Below are 22780 nucleotides of genomic sequence, written 5' to 3'. Positions count from 1 at the left end.
CATTTCCTCCCCGAGCAAAGCACACCGAGGTGGTTGGGTTTTGGTGCCGAGGCTGGCCTGGGTTTGTTATTTTTGTTTTGCCCTCGTGGATGAGCTGGCTGAGGCTCAGCCAGCAGGATCAGAGCCCGTGGGGTGCAGGGTGAGCAAATGTCAGCCTCCCCGAGCCCTCAGACAGGGAGTTCAGAGGCACAGAGCCTCACTCAGCTCGCAGGGATCTCTCTCCTCAGGACACAGCGCTCAGATGCTCTGGTTATCTGGGGAGTCCCTGTCTGTGGCACAGAGGCAAAAATGCTTTGGCAGACCGAGAAGTCAGGAAATTCATTTTCTTGTCTTTCGAAAACAGCGTGGCCATCACGCCTGGACAGATCGAATTTGTTATGATAGCAAAACAAGTTCTATGGAAACCATTGTGAGCCCCGAGTGAGGCTGCCCAGGAGAGTTGGGGAAAGCCGCTTTTGTTTGTTGTGCTTGGCATCCTCCTGCTCTGGATGAAGATGCTTTAATTTTGTGGGGAGACCCAAGAGAGCATTCCTCTTTTTCCATACCAGAAAGCCTTCCAAGCTGGCATAAACCTCCCCTCTTTCCAGCTGCTCCTTTCCAAACACACTGTGCCTCCTAAAGATAGTCTTTACAGTGGCTGGGGCTGGTGGAAAACATGAAGCCTGCATGGATTAGCACAGGAATTCATTTGGGCTGACGAATTGGGTTTCCCTCTATAAACAGCAGTAGTGTTTTCATCTTCTGGACAGCACAGCCAACTTCACGTCCTGCTGCTCCTCAGCCTCCCGTCCAGCCCAGCCGTGCTGAGAGCACACCAAGGCACTTGTGGGGGCTGGAAAACAGCACGTGTTCAATGAGGTGTTTGCAGCTATCTCCCCTCTCAGACAGGTTTTTTCCAGCCCTTAGAAGAGGTGGTGGGGTTATTTTGTTGTTTTTGGGTTTTTTTCCCTGGTTTATTTTTCTTTCCAGGTAAAAGGGAAATTAAAGTAGTCCCTTCTCCCCAGCTTAGTGACCTTACAAGCAGCCCACACTCTATATTTTCTATTTTGTTTACTTTTAAGTACAGTGTGCTTATCATCTGCAGGAATTAGGGGTTCTCTAGAAAGTGGATAGCAATGCCATAATGGTTTGGAATTCTATTGATTGCTTTAGCTAAATAATTGTGTGTCACACGATTTGACACAGACACATATTTGTGCAGCTCCTGGTCTCCACACTCACCTGGTGTGGTTGCAGTGGAGTTTAGCCCCATTGCCATTGGAGGACAAGGGTGCTGCCAGGGGAGCCCCAGGGTGCTCTCAGGACAGCCTTTCATGTCTAGGTCCTTCAAGCTAACTCACTGGCTGCCAGGGGTTTGCAGCTGCAGCATCAGCCACACACAGCAAACAAACCCCAGCAGATTTCCAAAATACCGACAGCTGGAAGCAGATGACATTTTTGAATCCAGAAAAAAAAAAAGCCCAACCCAAGCAGTTGCTCTCAGCCCCTTCCCATGCTGTCCCTGCCCAGCAGCAGGGCCAGGCTGGGAGCAGAAAACAGCTGGGGGTGTTTCTGAGCACCCAGAAATGAGAAGGGGGAGTCCCCACTGGGGACAGTCACCCTCCTGAGCCACAGGAATTGCCTCTCTTTGTGGCCAGAAAGCTGCAGCCCTGTCTGTCCCAATGGTCCTTCCCACCTCAGCCAGGGTCAGCAGTGACAAAGCCCCTGGAGACTCTGCTGGCTGTGTGCACTGCCAGTGGTGATTTCCAGCCCAAAGATAAACAGTGTGATTATTTTCAGTGTTGGTTAGTCATGCAGAGGGGTTGCTCATGGTGCTGTGGAGGGACCCCAAGGAAAGCCCCTGGGGTGGCCTGGGTGTGACACAGCCAGGGCAGAGCACTCCCAGCCCAGCAGCAGGATGTTGGCTGCTGACCTGGCTGTGAGACATCACCCAGCTCTGCTCGAGGGGCTCTCCCAAGGTCGCTGGTTGTTGTCAGTTCAAAATAGGGGAAATTTCCAGTTGTGTGATGCTCCTTCTGCCCTCTCCCAGCACCCACTGTAGCATGAACTTGCTCTGACATTACCAAGGCTTAACCACCCACTTCAACTCGAGCAAATTTTAGCTTCTTGGCTGAAGAGTGGAAACACACAGCCTCTGGGATAGTCTGTCTTTTCCCATCACTTCCATTTTTAGGTGTCTTGCTGTGGCCTTTTTGTAGTACCTGGGATATTCCCTCCCCTCTACCAGGCCTGTTTTGCTGCCCCTGGGCTCACCAGGGAGCTCTGGTGTGGCTGGAAGTGCAGCATGTGCTCCTTGCCAGGCAGTGCTGCAGTGCCAGGGGACACCAGAGCTGGCTGGGACAGGCTGCAGATGGACTGCAGCCCACGGTCACTGTGTGAGCCTCTGCAGTTGTGGGGAGCATGGGTTGGGATGGACACATCCTGGTGCTTTGGTTTCTCCCCTGCACTGAGCCCGTGGCAGAGTGCAGCAGCTGGTGGCAGTCAGCCAGCAGAGCTGTCCCCATTTCCCAGGGCAGAGCTGGTGGCAGTGCTGAGGTCCCATCACGGTGCTGCACAGCCCCACCAGGAGCCTTGCTCGTGGTGATCTGTGAGAGCAGCAAGGAGCCAGCAGTGCCTCCCCACCATGAGAGGTGAGGCCATTGAGCCAACCCTAGGCAGGACAAAACCTCCCCATGTGTGCTGGGTGTCCCCAAGGACACCCCCAGTCCCTGCTGTGGGACAGCTCTGTAGGTGTTCCCAGCTCTCATTCTGTCCTGTCCCTGCAGGAGGTGTTGGGCACAGTCTGTGCCTCATCCTGAGGTGCTGTGCACTCAGCTCCAGGGGGATTTGATGTTTCAGACGTGGCTGGATGTCTGACCCAAGGGATTGATTGAGTGGACAGTGAGCTACCCAAGTGCCTTTGGAAATGTGGCCTTGCAGCAGCCACTCAAGGGTTCTGTGTGGCTGCACTGCTGTGGGTGAGCTGGGGCATCTCATTCCTGCTGGCAGCTCCACTTCCAGCGCTGCTCACACGGGTTTGGGCAGCTTGGCGTTCTCCCTTGTGCTGCTGTGTGTTCAGCTGGCTGTGGCTGCTTCCCACTGCAGGACAGACAGTATTGCCATTGAATCCTCATTGCTGGCCACAGGCACGGCCTGCCAACTGCTGCTGAATGTGTGCTGTGCTCTGATGAGATCATATCAAACGTAAGCAAGTTTTATCTTTATTTTAGGCAGGAGGGTGTTTTATCGTGCTGTGGTTCCAAAGCCGCCCTTGTTCGGTTGGAATTCTCCCAGGAGGTGTAGCACTGGATGGTTAATGCAAAGTAATGGGTTCAATATGAGCCACAGACACAGAGCTCTGAGCTGGCTGTGCAGACTTTATTGAAAGGAGAACGTGGTCACACAGCCGGGGAGAACTTGGGAGAGATGGGATGGGCTTGCCAGGTACCCCAGGTCCTGCAGTGTGCCCGTGGGACAGCATTTACCTCCTGCCTGCCTTGCCTGGGGATGCACACAGCTCCAGACCTCACAGCTGCAAAACTGGGGATGGCTCATCACTGAATCCCAGCAAGGATTCCCTGGGGCAGTCTCTTTGGGTGGTGGTTCCTACATCTTGATCTGGAATTGGGATGGGAGATCTGGAAATAATTGAGGGCTAATTTCTGAGCAAATGTAGGTTATTGCTATTGTGGTCAGTTGGAAATTGCCCAACCTCAGTAGTATGGGCTGCACTTCAGCTAGGGGTGAACCTCCACTGGACATGGAGGAGTTCATTCTGTTCCTGGTAATTGACATCCCTTCTTTTCTCTTTTTTTTTCATCTTTTTTTCTTTCATCTTTTTTCTCTTCTTTCATCTTCTCATCTCATCTCATCTCTTCTCCTTTTCACATTGAGAACAAAAGTTTTCTCATTCATGCTATTGACTCAGATTGAAAGTTTGAAGTCTTTGGATGATGCAGATACATCTTTCTTGTTCTCTCAAGCTGTTTGCTGTCAGATGTTCCAGGCCTTCTTGAGGCAAGATGTAAACCCAGTTACAAGATCTGCTCCCCGTGGTCTTTTGCACTCCTTTTTCCAGTTAGACTTGTCTCTTGTAATTAGGTCTGTCTCGTGGTCTCTGATTTATACATCTACTCCACAGTATTATATAGTATTTTTACTAGTACATTATTTTATGTGAGAAACCCCAGCACTCTGTTGTGGCAGATGCTGCATTGACTCCAAAGTAAAAAAAGCAGTTCCTCCCTCAAAGGAGTTAGAATCAAAGTGCAGAGTAAGAGCAAACAGCTGGATGTGGGCAGACACACAGTATCTTGTGTGTGGCACCTCCTTGACATTATTAGATGTGAATTGTAGCACTCTGTCAATAACCACGTAAATATTTAATGGTCTGGATCCTTTCCAGCTGCCTGGGGAGCAGGAGCTGTAGCCCCAAAGTGGTGGAGGGCTGCTGCCAGGACTGCAGAGCTGCTGCCCAGCTCTGCCCACGGCCTCTGGAGCAATTCCTGAAGGGGCAAGGGTCTTGCCCTGAATACTCATTTGCTGAAGGATGTGGAGGCATGATAGCAGAATAATCAGTGGGTAAAAGTGACTTTGTGTGCTCAGCGTGGTGCCTACTGCCCATAGTGCTCCTGAAAATCAGTGGAAATGAGCACCTTGTGCAGGCTGGCTGGGCTGGCTGTTTGTGAAAGCAGAGGAACTGCGAGCACAGGGAGATTTGCTTGGTTTGCTTGGCAGGATTGCTCACAGACCACTTGTGCATCATCCCTGCTACCTTGGGACAGGGATGTTCTGCTCTTTTCTCCTGAGAGCCAGAGAATTGCAGGTTCAGAATTCCAGGCTCAGAATCCAGTTCAGACGTGTCAGGAGGGAAAGCTGGTTTGGTTCTGCTGGAGTGCACAGGGCCTTCAGGAGGGACGTTGAGGAGGGAAGACACAGCACCAGATAAGATGCCAGAGAATCAGAGCCAGGGAATAGTTTTGTGGATTAATAGACATAAGCACTAGTGCTCAAGGGAGGGAAACAGATTCCATCCTTGCCTGTTCATCCCCTGCAAAACTGCCTAAAGGGAAGGCTAATATGGTTTGTTTTCCCTTAATTAAATATTTGTTAAATGGTTTGTTTCCCCTCAATTAAATATTTGTTCTGGTTGTTCCTTTGTGACAGAAATAAAAAAGCAGCAGTGTTGCCTATCTTGTATTTTCAGCTAATCCTGAGTGTGCTGTAACTGTTGTTCTGTCCTACCCCCAATTATTTCCTGTAAAAAATAGCTTTCTAGCACCCATTCTCTTTTCTCTCTCTGTGTTTGAATCACTTTGCTGAATGACTCATCCTGCCTCAATAAATAGGTTAAGTCTAGGAGAATGATGAAACTGCACAGTGACATGTGAATTAATAGAGCTATTGCCCCTGTGCTTTCCCTGCAGTTGCTGCTTTAGAGGTGGTGTGGTATCCAATACCAATTTTGTCAGCTTTTAAACCACGAGGTGCTGCTGCAGGGAAAAGTCATCACCAACCTCCCTTGGTTTTGCAGGTTTTGATCTAAAAGAAGTATGTGTTAATAGCAATTGGCACTGCTTATCTCAGCAGTTCTGAGTCGATTCATGAGGTCCAAACCAGTACCATAAACCAGACACTCAGTTCACCCTTGTGCTTTGCAGCAGCAGCAAGAGAGTTAAATCAAGAGTTAGCAGTCACAAAATGAGATTCTTGCCTTGTGTTTCTTAAGCTTCAGTCCATCAGCCTAATATTTCTGTATTGCTTTAGCCAAGTAATGTGGTTTATAAAATGAACACCATCTCCTTCTGGTATAAGTTTTTGTGTATTTATTTATTATGTGCTCATTCTCCTTGGAATATTTTACTTGGTCTCGTTGCATGTAAACTAAAACTAAATACAAACTTCATCTTTTCTCAGTAACTCACTAACTATCAACTGGAGAGAGCCAACTCCATGACTCAAACACGTGTCCCTTCCCTCGCAGTGCAGCCAAAACTCTCTGGCATCAGAGTGCTGCAGAATGAAAGTCATATCTAAATATATGTGAGCAGAAAGAAAGTCAGTTAAAAAAAGACTTTGTTATGGAAAGCTACTACAAACCAAATCCACGGTGGCCTGGAGTTCCTCATCACACCCAGGCTGATCTAGTTTTCCACTTTCAAGGTACTCTTCCCAAAGCAGCTGCTGACACTCATGGAGGAGCTGCACAGAGCCAGCTCAGCTCCTGCAGTGCCTCTCTGCTGCTGTGGGGTGGCTAGGCAGACTTTAAGGGTTTATCTGATAAAGCACAGGATATTTCTCACCATCTTAGCAAACGATAATAGGAGAGCTTTTGTTTCATACCCATGTAGTTCTGAACTGTGAAGCATTGTGTGCCAGTCCTTGGTCAGTAACCTGGGGAGGAGCTGGGCACTGCCCGGCCCTGGTGCCACCCTGAGCACCATGGAACACCTTGATTTCAGAGTCTGCAGTGCTCTGGGCTGGGCAGAAACAGGGTGCAGAGAATGAGATTGAAAGAAACAGAAACTCTGCCAGCTGTGCTGGAAGTGCCTAAGGCACAATCTCTCTAGACTCAGGGAGCCTGAGCCTGCCCAGGAGCTCCAGGGGATGCCACAGGGATCTGCTGAGGCCTGATGGGGCAGGAGGAAAAGGCATGAAATTCTTCCTGAAGGTGCCCTTTCCTCCTCCAGTCCATGTGCAGGCAGGGTTTGCACCTGTCTTAGAATGTTCTGATGAAAAAAGGGATGACTAAATACTGAAATCCATCAAGCAAACAGGAAATCATACTCTGGAGCAAAAACTGCTCTTTGTCTTGCTGCTCCAGTCAGCAGCCCAGGATGAGAAAGCTGATGTGTGTGCAAGTGTGTCCTGCAAATATCACAGCAGCCCTGTTTCCTGGTTCGTGGGAAAGGTGCCTGAGAAACTTAACTCATTGATTTCCAGTAGATTCAAACAGGGATCAAATGGATTCAATGACTGAAAGCACCACAAATGGCACCCATCAGCCTTAGAACTCTTCCCTCAGCTCACCTTGGGGCAGCCTTTGGCAGCTGTTTCTGCAGAACAGGACATTTGTGGTGTGATTCTCCTGGTGCTGAAGTGAGCTCAGCACCTCGTGGTGCTTTGAGGTCTGAAGGATCTCAAGTCCTGCCTGAGGGCTTTAGAACAGCCCTGGAGGGACTCTGAGAATGCTCACTCTCTGCCACATCCACACACTCAGCACAGTGGATTTACTGCAGGGTGGAACTCATTCTCTGCAGCTCATCATCCTCTCAGGCTGTTTTCTGTTAGCTGAGCACAGAGTATTTCAGTTCCATGCGTGTGACCTCACAGACTTTCTGCATTTTTCAGCCCAAAGCAGGTCTCTAGCAGGTCTGGTCCTTCAGGAATTCTTTGTGTCCATGTGGCAGGATGATGACAGAGGTCCAACCCTGGAGTTCCCCATTCCCCTCCAGGTCGTGCTTTTCCCTGCCAGTTCGGAGGCAGTTGTTTTGTAGTGGCTGTTGATCTTTTCTGGAAGTACATCGACAATAATGAAAGTGCTTAGAGAATCCTTAGCATTTCTGAGGTGGTGTCACAGACAGATTTGTGTTTTGAGTACTTCCTTCCTGCTGGTTTAGATCTACAGGCTGTTTAGGGCATTGCATTTTTTTTTAGCAGAAATGCTCTCTTTATTTTCTGCTCTTTTCTTACAGGCACACCCAGCTTCCTGTTAAACATTTTGGGTAGGACAGTATCAGAGATAGCAATTGTTTGATTTTTGCACCTCTGGAACTGTACTGAAATACAAGGGAAGGATATTTAAATGTCATGAGTGAAATCCAGGTCCTGTAAATCCAGAGCAGTCCAGATATTGACTGCAGTTGGGATGGGCTTTAGCCAAAAATATGCATTTTATTTAGATCCTGTTTTCCATCAGATATCTGTATTATGCTGCTATATTAATGGAAAGATGCCAATGGGTTTTGAGTCTATTGATGCTATTACAGCAAAAATGCATCCTGGGATTTGAGTTGCCACTTAGTTTGAGGTCAGCAGCTTCTTCCAAGGGTTTGGTTAATTCATGGGGATGACCTGGTTGCTGCTGGGTGTTGAAGAGGGTCACAGTTCACTCAGACTCCAAGGGTGACAAGCAGGACAAGGCAGAAGAGTTGCATCTCTTGGCATTATTTCAGTAAGGAAAAAACCCTGATTTTGATGTGTAGAGAACATCCCAATAGTTCTGTGTCTCCATTTTCCAGAAAAAAAAGCCTTTAATTGCTGTTGATTTATAAAACAACCTCACACACTGGCAGTACTTTTCCCCAGCAGTTTGTTGGGTTTGGGCTCCTTGTGCCTGATGCACCTAAATTGGTATTTCCCAGTCAATGAGTTGCTGTGCTCTCGTGTGCAAAAGCTGATTTTCCAGGATGCAGAATATAAAATAGGCTGTGTACTGAGTGGGAGGTTCCAGGGTATGATACGTGGCTGCACAATCCTTGGGAGCCAAGTAAAATACTTCTTTTCTATATATAGTCACCTGAAATCCAGCAGCAAAGACACTTCTGAATATTGCACTCAAAACTCGGTTTTTTAAGAAGCACTTTTTGCTCCTTAATATTGCAATTATTTTTTTTTTTCAGGGTGAATTCAAAAGAAATCTAAAAATATTAGGGGAAAAAAAAAGGCAGAACATTTTAAATATTGCCTTTTCCTGAGGAAGAAAATTCACCTTATTTGTGTTTGAAGCAAAGACTGCAACATTCATAATTTCTTTGCCCAGATCTTTCCTGTTCTGTACAGTTAAGGGAAAATCTGGTTTCCACAGCCACTGTGGTTAGATCTCTCAGGTAAAAGGGACTGACTTTGGATCTGGCAGGAATGTGTTGGATCTTACTGGCACTGAGGTGGTGAGAGAAGTGAATTTTGCAAAAGGCAGTGACAAAACTTTGACTTGACTCACAACTCACAGGGACCTCCTGTGCCTCTGGAGTCTCAGGTCAAATTATCAGCATTTCACATGTTTTGTCATCAGTTTAGGAGTGTAAGTTTTTGAATATTCAGTTTTAGATAATATCAGTCGAAAAAAGAGGGGGAAAAAGTAAAATGTAGTGCTGGATCTGAGCAAACAGAAAGGTCAGTGGTTAAGTTCTGCCTAATGTATTGCATATGCTGAAATGTCCTTTTAATAAATTAACCCACAAAATGAAAGAGCAGCTAAAAACTGTAACACTTGGCCATGCAACATAGGTCAAAGGTTACCTTTTTTTCTCAAAAATGGTTTTGCAAATCTTTTTCAGAGCTGATAGATACACACCTTAGCTGGATACAAAACATTATATGAAAAAGAATGACTGTGATCTTTGATCCAAGCAATCAAAAAGAAAGGTAATTGGTATTTTTCTGCCTTTTCTCCAGCTGTGTGTTTCTCTTAACCTTTATTTATTTATTTTTTCAATTTAAAAGTCATGCCCCTTTTTATTTGGCTTAGAGGGTTTAAAATACTTAATTTAATTTAATTTTTTTTTGTTCTTTTTCTTCCCCACTCGTGTAGCACAGAGCTGTCCTGAGGCAGCTGGGTGTGGTGGGCAGGGAAGGAGAGGTGGGCTGTGCATGGTGGGCTGAGCATCCCAGGCAGGGCAGGTTTGGGGACACAGTGCCAACCCAGGGCCAGCTGTGCTCCCAGCTGTGCTCCAGCAGTGCCCAAGGGCTGGCTGTGCATGGTGCACATGGAATATTGCAGGAGGAGCTGCTGGGCTGAGCTGAGCCTTCTGGGAGGAGACCTTCGCTCTTGTGGGATCCCAGAGGGTCAGTGGCATGGCTGAGGGGCTGTGCCAACATCCATGTTACCCCACAGGGTCAGTGGGATGGCTGAGGGGCTGTGCCAACATCCCTGTTAGCCCAGAGGGTCAGTGGGATGGCTGAGGGGCCGTGCCAACATCCCTGTTAGCCCACAGGGTCAGTGGCATGGCTGAGGGGTTGTGCCAACATCCCTGTTAGCCCTGTTACCCCAGAGGGACTGACCCAGGAGTTTGGGACTGGCTGTGCCCATTCCAGGCTCCCTAATTCCAGCAGCCCCTGGCTCACCTCACTGGGATCTCCAGGCTCTGTCCCACTCCCACAACAGCAGGGGGTGACAGGACACTCTGGAGGATCCCCAACCCGGTATTTCCTTGGCCTGGATGGCTGATGGCAGCTGTAATTTCAATATCCCTTTTCATGATTTAATCTCTCACGATCTCTGTGTTTGTGCTCGTGGCCCCAGTGAATCAGTTCTGTCTCATTAAACGGATCAATAGCAGTGAGCTCCAGAGCAGCCAGTGCCAGGCACCTTAAATAACTATGTTGTATTTATTAATCACATAATCTCCATTTCCTCTCAGCTAGAAATGAGCAAATAATGAGAACTGAGACTTGAGACAGATTTTAACCACACCACCAAGGAGAGCTGGGAGCTCAGAAGAGCAAGTTCAGCACAAGCTCTTGGCTTCAGACAGAGCTCAGTTTGCTGGTTTTGTTCAACCTGTAGAAATGCAGCTCCCTGGGATCACACCTGGATCTGGGTGCACATCCTGAGCAGATCCCCAGAGATGAGGGATTGCACTAGGCTTGGTCTGGAGATGACTCAGGCTGGGAGAGATCCTTGCCTTGGGATCCATTCCTGTAAATTTGCATATTCCTTGGGATTAGGGGCTCTGGGTGTAGATTGGAGTGCTGGACAAGCATGGGCTCACACTAGGGATGCACAGCTTAAACTGCACCTCACACTCCATCTCCACGTGGATTTAGGTGACATTCAGAGTGACTGCAGGACATTCAGGCCAGCTGATAACAGGGAGCTCTTGTCATCCAAAAAATCCCAGTTTTCCACGTGGAAGAGCTGGCAGGAGCAATGTGGGTGTGCTGGCAGTGGGTTAATGCCTCAGGCTGTTCCCCTGCAGCTCCCCAGGCCTGTTGAGGCTGCAGCCCCCTGTAACCTCAGCCCACAGAAGCCACTGCTGACCTCACAGGAGGGAAAGTGAAGTTTGCAGGCTGAGTCAGCATTCAGCACACCATCCGAGCTGCCCAGAGGCAGCCTGGCAGGGGAACAGCCCAGCCTGGACCCTGGGTCTGCCCTGTGAGCTCCAGCTAATTATCTGCTCGTGTTTCACTGCTGTTTAACCCTTCCTAGCTGTAGATGACTGTTGGCTCTGGTGTTTCCATGGTTGTGTTAGATAAAAGGAAACTCATCGATGGTATTTTGGGTACTCTGGCAGCCCAAACGAACGTGTGGATAAATAAATTGCCTGCAGCCTCAGCCCACTTGTTTTTCGAAAGGAAATGACCCTGTAAGAGTGGGTGCCCACTGCTTTTACCTCACTGCTATTTTTAGCTGAGGCTGTGAAAAATTTCCATTGAAGACCTGCTCCTCTCATTTCCTGGGTAGAGCAAACAGGAAGCTCTGACGGAGCAGGAGGAGGTTTTGGCCTCAGAGTGGACCAACCTCCCCTCCCTCTGGCTGCTGCTTGCACTGCACAGAGCACTCTGAGCACCACGGAGGGCTTTGTTTGCCACAGTTCTCCCCAAGCCAGCAGGTGACAGGGCAGGGAGCACCTCGGGCAGCAGGGAGGGCAGGAATTCTGCTTTTCTCACTCAAATCCTCTCCAAGAGGCACCAGTCTGGTTCAAATCAGGCACTTCCCAGCTGGAATTAGAGCTGAACCATGGGCTGTTCCAGGTGGGATTTCTGAGCATGGAGTTCCTGCAGTGCAGCCCTCCACATCCAGCAACAACATGGAGCTCTGAAAAAATATAGATTTTACCTTCTCAGAGACAAATCCCAGCATGTAGAGAGGAGGGAGATTTCAAACTATGAACCATAACTATTAAAAACTAACATGTGTTCTCCTTCCCAGAGATGTGCCAGAGACTGGGCACCAGGTTGTTTTAGATAGGGTGAAATACTATGTTAATTAATACTATGTTAAATAATTTTTCATATTTATTAGAATTATTATTACTTATTAGAATATTTATTAGAAATTGGTCTAAATATAGAGGAGTCCTAGAGCTGCAGACCTGAGGATTAATCAGTCCTGGGTGAGGATCTGCTTTGGTTTCAGTTAGTCCTTCTTACAGCCCTTCAATATCAACAGGGAGAAATCATTCAGACCTGGGGTCTGAATCCTAGAAAATTTGGTCTTCTGGTTTTAAGGCAAATTTGTCAAAGTAACTAAATATTTTCCACACCACGAGAATACAACACCAAGGAGCTGCAGGTGAAATGGAGCCCCAGAAAAGGCAGTTCTGGAGTTCTGCACCAAAATGCTCATGTTTTAGTCTCTCCTAATTAAAGTGCAGAGATTTCTGCATTTAAATTCTAGAGGGAGAATTGTTGTTCCAGGAGGTGCCAAAGGGTGCTTTAGGCAAGGGAGTGTGAAAAGTTGACAGGAGACATTGGCTGTTGGACTCAACATGTGATATTGTTCTGACTTTTCAAACAGAGAGCAAAGTTCTTCAATGTCTTCTCTTGAGCTTTATTAACAAGGCTGTCCAGCCTCTCACAGTGTGCTGGTGCTGCATGGGAGTTGTTTGTGCTACAGACTACAAACAAATCGTAATAAAAATGTAAAGTAGAGTCTAGAGTGAGATTAAAAAAACCCAAACGTAAATCCCCCAAAAGCAAAGCAGCCAACACCTTTTCGCCTGAATTGCAGTGTCTGTGTTCTCATCACTCTCCACTGTATTTCCTCCAAACCTGGACTTTTTCTCTTCAAAATTCTTTTCTTTCAGCCTGGTGAAAATGTTAAAATGCTTAGATAGTCTGAGATGTCCCGTTCTCCCTGGGGTGAGGGCAGTGTGTGACAGAGGGAGGTGTGTGTGACAGAGGGAGGTGCAGGTCCTGGGCACAACCTCTGTGTTTTAGGGCATTTGAAGCACAGTGAACTCAGTGCAACTCCCTCTCTCCACTGCTTCCCCCTTGCCTTCCCAAAATCTGTACTCTGGGCAAACAGGACCACTGAGGTTTTAATAAATTTATGTTCTGAATGCAGAGGGGATGTTTGCAGCTTGACTGCCCAAGGATTGCTTTTACTTTTTGCTTGTCATGATGTTGAAAGTGCTTTAATGTTTCCTCCTCTTTCTTTTATTTCGCAGTTAACGAAATTATCAGGAAGGAATTTTCTGGACTCCCTGCCAGAAATCAGACATAGAAGAAGAGATTTGTGAGACAACTTTTACCAAATCCTTCCACAAGTGACCTCTTAGCTCCTTCCAGTGCCCCTGCAACCTCCAGCTTCCTTTGCAGTTCATCTCCAGGCAGCGGCTCGGCGCGAGGAACAATGAATTGGCACCAAGTGACAGCCTTGACTAAGCAACTCGCCACCTCTCTCTGTAAACAGCACAAAGGACACCCTTCCTTCCATCCAGAGAGTGCATTGTTCTCCTGGAACAGAGCATCTGGCTGAGGAAACACTTCAAGCCTGCTGCAAACCATCTGTCTGTGCATCCATCCATCCATCCATCCTTCCATCCACAGGAGAGGGGAGCTGCCCCTGAGCAGGGCACAGAGCCTGGGGGACACTGGGGGGTGGGAACAGGGGGACAGAGAGTAATATATTCCATAAATAACACCACCTGCAGGTCACTAACAGGGATTTGCCCTCCAGGTTTCAAAGCCCTCCTGAGAAATTTGATTATTGTAGGAAAAGGAGGCAACCCAAACTCGCTCAGCCTTCATCCAATCTGGGATCAAAAGGCAGCTTTCCCTGACTCTGAGCACTGTGATTGGTATTTCAAACAGGAGATGTCAGCTGAATCCAGGAGATTTCTTCATTTTTCTTGTCAGACTGGATAGGAATTTGAAGTGGAGAGATTCTCATAAACCAGCAGTGAAAAGAGCAATTCAGCAGTTGCAACACCTGTCCCAAGGTAAAATAAACCCAGGTAAAACAGAGATTAATATATAGGAGTCACAGCAAATCCAAAGATTTTATGATTGATCCTTGTTAATATTTAGGCAGTGTATGAACACATCTTAGATATTTTCTCTCTAACAAATGGTTGCTGTTTCTTTTCATGTAGAACCTGCTATTGGCTCATAACTTGTCTCATTTAGCAGCTGAACATTTACTCACCCAAGCTGCAGAGGAAAATAATTGCATCTTACAGAAGCCATACATTCCAGAGGAAATATACACTTATTTATATTCACCTTTGCCTCTTTAGCTTTGCAAAGCTTCCAGCAGTTCCTGGAAAGGTAAAATTTCCATCAGAGTTAGTATTTTGTTATGTTTTGCTTCATGTGTTAGAATATCCTGTCCTGACTCCTGCTTAGCACATTCCAGGTAACCACTGCCACCTGCAGCTGTACAGCTCCAAGGCAGAACCTTCTGGAGACTCAGAGCCTCCTCAGGGGGACAAAAAGGCTTCCTGAGGGGGTAATCAGTGTACAGGAAAAAGATAACCATAATATGTTAGGAATTACATAGTAATCTTTCCTGGTTTTATAAATATGGCATGCTGGTGTTTTCAGGAGTGCAGAGCCTGAGCTCTGCTGTAGAAAGCACAGTGAAACTAATTCAGTTTTCAGTTGTGTCACAGTAAACTTGCAGAACACCAACTGCTCACAGCAGGATTAGGTGATGGGAACACAGCAGAGCAGCCCCAAAGTTGGTTCCCCAATGTCTCAAGGAAGTTTTGCACAATCCCTGCAGAGCAGTGCTTTGGTCCAACAAAAATCTCTTCAGGACTATTGGGAAGAATATATTTTCTGCCACTAAAACCTGGTGCCTAAACTCTGCAAGGTCTTGGGGTTTGGAGTGGGAGACAGAAGCATTAGGTTCTTCAGAGCACCTCTGCTGGGTCTCAGCTAAAATTTGGCTCTGAAACAGAAATCTGAATTTCACAAGAGCAGCTCTGAGCTCCAGGTTGAGCCCAGCTCAGATCCAGAGCCAGGGCAGAGCCCTGCACATCCCAGCCTGGCATTAATGGAACAGCCTGGCCTCTGTTCCTGCTTTGTGAGATCCAAATCTTCCCTCCCAAAATGACCCCTGTGTCCCAAAATCCCTGGGATGCCTCATTCTGGTGTTCCCATTGGGAACTCCACATTGCCCTGCAGTGCTCCATCCAAGTGCTCTGCAGGCTGCACCCAGGAGAGCTCTGTAACCAAAATATAAAATATACAACATTTCCACTGGCCTTAGGTGTTCTTCAGGCACTTTGCTGTAGAGGGGGAGAGAGAGTTGGGGTTTGGTTTTGTTGGGGTTTTATTTTTTTTTGTTTGTTTTGTTTTGGGTTTTTTGAGGTCTTTCAGGGCTGATTTTTTGTTGGGTTTTTTTTTTGTTTTTTTTCTTATGTGCTACAGGTGCTCTAGTCATGCTTGCCTTGACTGTATTCCTTCCTCATTTTTAATGCATAGGTATTAATCTGTTTGTGTACATAGCCATGTAATTGATATAATACACCCACAGAGAGAGGGACTATTCACAGAGGACCTCAGGGAGCAGCTTTAAATCAGAAATCAGGATAAAAATCATCCCTGGGAGGTGGGGAGGGGCTGGGATGGAATTCCCAGAGAAGCTGTGGCTGCTCCTGGCAGTGTCCCAGGCTGGACAATGGGGCTTGGAGCAGCCTGGGGCAGTGGAAGGTGTCCCTGCCATGGCAGGGGTGGCACTGGGTGACACTGAAGGTCCCTCCAGCCCAGGCCATGCCCTGCTCTCTGTGGGTGCATTGTATCCATGGTCAGCACTGAACTCCCCCTGCCCTTGGGCAGCCCAGGCTGGATGTTCACCCCATGGGTTCTACAGACAACATTTTAGGGGTTTAACAGCTCCAGGCTGTGCTGCCCTGTCTGCTTCTCCAGGCAACAGTAGTTAAATAATTCAGCTTCAACCAACTTTATATTTATTTCCAGAGACAAGGAGCATCCTCAGCCATAGTGTTGTGCATTGTTGTCTCTTTAAAAAGAAAACTGATAGGTTAAAATTATATAGCTAGGCTGAAGAATTTCAGAATATACAGTACTAAATTATTTCCTGTTCTTGCTGAGCAGTGTTTTTCCAGTATTAATATTTTTGTTACTTAATACAACTTTCTCTCTGTAGAAGCACAAGCTTAACCTTGGAAGAGTTAATAGCATTTTGTGAGCAATTTGTTCTCACTTTATCTGGAAGATAGCCATATTTGCACATGAGGAAATTCTGTCTTTCCTCAGTTATCTGAATGTTTCACCACAGTGCCTTCCTGCCATTGTACCAAAGGCCTACAAATATCTTGTCTGCAGGGTGAACAACTCTAATGCATTTTCCATCAAAGTTGCACCATGTGAAGTTCATGGGGCTCGTTGGAACTCAAAAGTTCATCTCTTTTTTTTTTGTGGTGTGTGTGTATTTTTTTTTAACTTCCATTTTTCCATCCAAGCTTTGGCTGCAAATACAGGATGAGCTTCTATAAACTTCTGCATCAAATATACGTAGAATAAAAATCATCATTCATGATATGTAAACAGTCTGAGCGTGGAATGGGAGTGGGCAGATATCAGGAAGATTTTTTTTTTGTCAGTTATGAGTGTTGGAAGTCGAGTTTGCCAGGAGAGGAATTGCTTATGAAGATACTTGCAATGAAATATGAAGTCCTGGTTTTGTTTTTCTCCATGAGAATAAGCAAAATGTAAGATCTGAGCAACAGCAATGGAGTGAAAGTGTCTCATGTATGTTGTTGTTATTGGTAGAAAGAATGTAGAAGAGTCATGGGTTTTGCACTTGCTTTATTTGTATCCATGTAAATATCCATTCTCCCTGTAGGAATACAGCAGTTCCTGAATGTAGACTATTTCCAAAACCAGCACTATGTTATTCTCCATTGTATAAAAAGCTGCTGCTTCATAACATATCTAAACCAGTTCTCAAGGTAGCTAGCATGTTTTTTAAAGTGTATTTTGTAATCCATACCTTTACAAAGAAGTGACTGTGCTTTTTTGTCTGACCAAATATGCAACAACTTTTGGATTAAGGTTTGTATTTATAAAGGATCAATTTTCCTTTTCTGAATGCCTTTACTTTTCTATGCAATTGTTGTTGAATTGTTGTTGTCCTAAAAAAAAGATGTATTTGATAAATTTCCCAAAGACTTCAAAGACAGCTTTAAACGCTTGAGAAATATGTTTCTAAATATTTCAATCTGACTTTTCCCCCTGCATTTCTTTCCAAATTGCTACTTAATAGGGAACAATTATCTGCCAGATGGGACTCAAGAAAATTACTGTCTTAATTTCAAATCTTAAACTGATTCAATCCTCATAATTTTTGCACCACTTAAAATCATCTGATGTTCCAGTTTAGCTGCAATTCTGAGTGTTTGTTATTTATGTTCCATATTCCTGTGCAATAGGAAGAGATGCCACTGCTGGGTCTCGATGGGGAGAAGTGTAAAATTCTCCAGAAATCAACTCTTCTCCTCATCACTTACATTGCAGTGGTTTCTTACCTGTGGGGCAGCACTGCCACACGTGTGGAAGGTTATAATTCTTTATTCATCTCAGTTCAGAATGAATAATCCACTTTTTGGAACGTTTGACATAAGATTGGCATCTGTGTTGTTAATATCTGCAGGGGTGACAGCTGATACCAGCTTCTCTAACCACCAGCCAGTTTCAAACCTAATCTGGTCTGTTGAAGGTCTGTTTAGCCATTTTCGTTGTTTCAGGGGTACAAAATGTAAATTAGTAGCTGCACATTGCAATAAAGTTCACCTGAAGGTGCTGATGCTGTAAAAGATGATTTTGGCTGCAAAGAGTGGTTACCTGGAGAAGAGGTGGGGAGGGTGAGTTTCCTTCTGTAACTCCTAAAATAGCAGCATTGGGTGGAAAGCTCCAGCAGGCCTGAGTCTCAAAAAAGAATGTTTTTAAACCCCAGCAATGCCCAGCTGTGCTGGTGGAATCAGCAGCTGCTGCAGGACTGAACCTGCTCTGGTGTGGTGGTGACACCTGGGGACAGAGCTCAGTCTGAGCAGTGCTGGCCTGCCTGGGACTCCCATTTCTGTGAATTTTGGTGTGTAATTATGCAGTGATTCCCCCAGAGCCCTCCCTGCCCTGGCTGTTCAGGTAAAGCCATATTTCAATAACACAGGAGTGAGCACTTGTCACTCACCTCATCCTAACAGATGTCTTTGGAACCAAATTGCTTGTTCAAAATCCTAACTCTCACCATTGAAAAGGGGTTTATATTCATTCACATTCCTACAACAACGTTGTTAACCTCCAATGTAATGATTTTTTGCTATCTGTAAAGTATTTTTATATATTGCCTGTACTATGGTAGATTAGCAATAAATGAAAGGGCATCATCTGCTGCCAGAGTGTTTGGTCTGTTCTTAAATACCTTTAGTGCCTTTGATAAGTGAATATCAAGGGGCTGAGTCACCCACTTGTCCTTGTCACCCTCCAAACAGTGAGCAATGGGATGTGCAGGAGGATTGCAGAGGATGCAGCATTTCATCATTAATGAGCTCCCCTTTGCATCAGGATCCCTCCCAGCTTCTGTAGATGAGACACACAGAGACTTCTTCATTTTCTCTTAGTGTCTGTTTTCCCTCTTTTCACTTTCTATTCCCACCATCCCAATAAAAAGCCCCAAATAATCCACATCAACAGGTACTGCAGAGATTTGACCTTAATAAAGCAATAATTCCCATCTATGTAAATGTCCTTCTGCATCAGTAGATGCTTTTTGAGAGACTGGGGATGGGCTCAACTTAACTTTTTTTAATCTAAATCTTAACTCTGCATTTCTCTCCTGGAGACACTAAAAGAGACATTTTCATGCTGCTGTGCTGGAGAGATGCCCAGAGCCCATTATGGCCCAGAGAGAGCCGAGTTTATACAGCGTTCAATTAAAGACATTTACCTTAACAAAATCAATATTATCCTTTGCATTTCAAACCAGGGAATTCAAACCATATTCCATGCGTTTGTTGGACATGGAGGGAGTGCTTTGCTTTGCTTATTCACAAAAGCCTCAGAGCAGGAGCCATGTGGAAGTTCTTAACTCCCAACTCTGCACAAAGCCTGGAGCCTCATAAACCAGACAGGCTGTGCCAGCAAAGAAGCTGTTCCTGGCTAGGAGAGAACATTTTATGATGAGCAAATATATGGCACACAGGGTTTTAGCTTTATTCAGCAACAGGAAAATATAAGTAACTTAACCTGGAAATTCCACAGCTAAGGCCTGAGAACTTGAGCACCTGAGCTGCTCCTCTGGCTTTAATTTACGTCTTGGGGCTGAATTAAAGGACTACAACAGCACCCCAGGTTTTTCGTCTTAACGGGAAATTTCCTGGATTTTGCAGACTTAACTCACTCTTTTGTAATCCTTCAGCACAGCTGACTTTTTTCCCAGTTTTCAGGGTAGCAGCAAGGAAGAAAAACCCCTGTTTCTAATGAACATCTGGGTCTCGTATGAGCACTCGCGTGCTCCGCTGTGTAAATATGCCATTTACAGCTTCTTTTTCTTTTCTGAAATACAAATGTAATTTAGTCAATTTAAGAAGCTGCCTTTCAGCTTCAGAGCAGATTCTTTTCTCAATACATCACCCCTGGCTTGCTCAGGTGGCCACGCTGACTGGGAGCTCCAAGGGAAGGAAGAGGATCTCCCAGCCAACACCATCCTCATCTTCACATCCCTGTGCCTTACTTGGACTGTCTGCTCCTCTGGACTCATCATCTCTGAGCTCATGCTGTGGGGGGATTAGATTTATTTTATTTTATTTAGGGAAGCAAAGCCACAGCAGAGGATTGCAGCTCCTGCTGACCCAAAGGGTGAAACTGCACAGCAAAACTGCTGAGGTTGTGAGGAATCACTTACCTGAAAAGCTGGGACAGGGAGGTGGGAGAGGCTGGCAGGAGCTGCCCTGGGCACAAGTGGCACAGCCAGGAGGTGACAAAGGCACCTCTTTATTCCACAGGCCATGGGAATTACAGCCAAATGAAGGAGGGCATGGAGGCAGCCACTAAAATAAAACCATTACCTGTTACACATACAAACAGTAAAAGGATGTATTTTTCTGAGCTTTTCAGTCTATCAGCTGTCTAATTGCCTGTGACAGCTCAGCTCTGCCCAGGGATTTTGGGTGCAATAGATTTCAGATCAGGAATGGGGTGTGGGGAATAGCCAACATTCACCATGTCAGCCTTGTTTGCTTCAGGAACCCTCCTCTGCCAGCTGCATCATTTCTGCACAACTTTGGGATTGAATGCTGTTAAAAACATTATTTCTAGGTGTTACTAACTGCTCTAAGGGCTGGGCTGCACCTGGGGCACCAGAGAGTAAGAAACCAGCAGAGAGAAACTGCAGTTTAACTCCTCACAGCCCTGGGCTTGACCTGGAGGTTTAGGTTGGCCTGAGAGTATTTTTCATGGACCATTTATACAACATCATTGAAAGACAAGCAGTGTCACAAAAGCCTCCTTAGCTGCCTGATTCCATCAGCACCAGCAGAGCTCTGACATCAAAGCCCAGTTGATGTTTCCTTTCCAAGCTTTTGCATGATGGGCTTCACTAAAGGAAAAGCAGGGAGAAAACCTGAGACCTTGCAATTCTCCAGTGACCAACTCAGTCAGGAGCACCTTTCTTTCCTTACCTTTATTCTTTTTCCCAGTTCCAAACTCAAACAGCTCTATAAATCAGGATTTGTGTTGGCGTCCATAAAGGGCTCTTACAAGAAACCATATTGGCTTCATTCACCTTTATAAAGGCCAAATAGCATGAGGAATAAATGGAAGGAATAAATGCAATGGAGCTGTGGCTGTGTATCTCACACTGAAAGTGTTACATTAGCAGTTGGACTCGGTGATCCTGAAGGTCTTTTCCAGCCTAAATGGTGTCTGATTGTCTAGGCTTTGCTCTGGGAATGGTCCTCACTTAGCCTCAGAACACCACTGCTCCCTTCAGCTGCAGACTGATGGTTTTTGTTTCCTCCAGCAGGAGGAAGCTGGGGAGCTGCGGGCAGGTTTGCTGCAGCACAGGATGTCAGTGCCATCTGCAGGGAGCTCAGCTCAGCGCCAGCCTGAGCCACAGCCAGGCAGCAGGAGGTGGCCTGGCCATGGCAAACCCTGCTGGCACTGCCCGGGGCTGGGGCAGCCCTCTGACCCTGCCCTGGAACCTGCCCAGCCCTCGGGGACCTGGGGACACCCCTGTCCCAGCAGATCCCTTCTGTGTCCGGGCAGGTTTTGGATCTGAACCTGCCCAGTGCTGCCACACTCCCTGAGCAGCCCTGCAGGTGCCAGGCAAAGCTCTGGTGCCCTGAGCCCGGGCTGTGCTCTGCCTGCCTGCAGGGCTGTGCTCTCCCTGCCTCATCCCTGTCCCACTTCTCCTGTTCATCTCTGCTATAGGAAATCTCCCTCTCCAAACCCCTGAGGTGCTGAGCTGCACAAACCCAGCTAAGGGAATAACCCTCACTCGACGTGCTGCACAGCACAATGACCCACTGAGAGCATCAGGTCAGGTTTCCCAAACCTTTTTTTTTTAAACTTAGCTGTTAAAAGACAAAAGGGGGAATAGGGAGAGGAGTTCATCCCACGAAGTATATTTCTTGGTTGCTGAGAGACTCCAAGTCTCCCTAATGAATAAACACAGCACACTTAATTTTGTTTATGAAAACAGACTTATTGTGATGGCAAAAAGCATGAGTCAGTGCCCTGGGTGAGGGAGAGCAGCAGCTGGAGACACTCACCGAGGAGCAACGCCTCGGAAAGCAGAGCAGCTCTCCTCTCCACCAGAGCCAAGAGATGCAATTTCTCCTCTAACACAAACCACCAGGACACAGGCAGAGGGACAAGACTCCCTCCTGAGCTGGCAGTTGGCTGCTGAGCAAGGATTGCCATGAAGAGCTGTGGATCTGGGGAGGATCTGCACACCCTGAGCCCAGCCCAGCCCCAGGATGCTCCTGCTGGAGCTGCCCTGGATTTGAGCTCCTGGGGAGCAACTGAGCTGCTGCTCCCTCACTGGAACCAGCAGAGTCACTGGGGAAGGTGGAGATCTGAGCCCCTCGAGGAGGAGGAGGAACTGCTGACTCCACAAAGCACATTCTCCATCCATCCCTGCAAACCCTCTGATGTGTTTGGCATTTATTTTGCTTGGACAAAACAGCCAAGAGGATCTGAAACTGTTCCTGTGCCTTCCTGGCTGGGTGAAGGTCCTGAGGCTTCACATGTGCAACAGGAGCAATATTTCCTTTCACTGATTTCACTGCTAAAATGTCTCAGCATTGGACTCACTTCCCACACACATCCCATCCCATCTCCCAGGGTGACCCCAATGTCCCAAACACCCCTGAGGAGCTCTGAGCTGTCCCTGGCACATGTCCCTATGCCACCAGCAGCCTGCACAGCACAGCCAGGCTGGCACAGCTTCCCTGGCCCTCCATAAACACCCAGGCTTCTCACACCACAGCCTGCAGCTTCCCCTCCTCACTGCTGCAAACCTGCCATGAGGGATCCCCAACAAGGACCTGCCAGCCAAGTGTCCCTCTGTGAGCTGGGGTGACACCCAGGGCTCTGCTCACACAGAATGGGCCAAGAGCAAGCTCAACACTTTTCCTTCCTTCCTTAAAAGAGAATTAAAAAAGGAACCCATTTTCTGAAGGCCAAGCGTGGAGGAAGGAAAGCAATTTCAATTAAAAGCCTTAAATTTCAGTTAAGAACCTTAAAAAGCTAAAATTGCTCCTCTTACATGGGTAATGCCACCACATACTCAACAGGAGAGGCCAAGCTACCCCAGCTCCCTAAAAATGTCCCACAAAGGCTGAAACAAGCAGAGATTGACATTTCTGTGTTCCACTTTCCACATAAG

General features: G+C 46.8%; 1 protein-coding gene across 6 annotated transcripts in view; it reads left to right on the top strand.

Annotated features, from left to right (window-relative positions):
• NFATC2 (nuclear factor of activated T cells 2) overlaps positions 1-13231 on the top strand; it is a 67672-nt gene extending 54441 nt beyond the window's left edge. For 4 of the 6 annotated variants that reach the window (XM_085079268.1, XM_085079267.1, XM_085079271.1 and 1 more), the window contains exon 10: positions 13092-13231. In XM_085079268.1, coding sequence (XP_084935394.1) covers positions 13092-13147 — 56 coding nt within the window. In that variant the 3' untranslated portion in view covers positions 13148-13231. Of the gene's footprint in view, positions 1-5895; positions 8174-9257; positions 9346-13091 lie in introns of those variants that run through there. The other 2 variants (XM_085079269.1, XM_085079270.1) reach the window with 2 other exon arrangements.
• Positions 13232-22780: the final 9549 nt, after the last annotated feature.

This window comes from Lichenostomus cassidix, chromosome 20 (assembly GCF_008360975.1).
Source record: "Lichenostomus cassidix isolate B80296 chromosome 20, HeHo_3.0, whole genome shotgun sequence".
In the NCBI taxonomy this organism is placed as follows: Eukaryota; Metazoa; Chordata; class Aves; order Passeriformes; family Meliphagidae; genus Lichenostomus; species Lichenostomus cassidix.
Note: the sequence above shows the minus strand (reverse complement) of the source record. Positions and strands in the feature narration are given on the sequence as shown.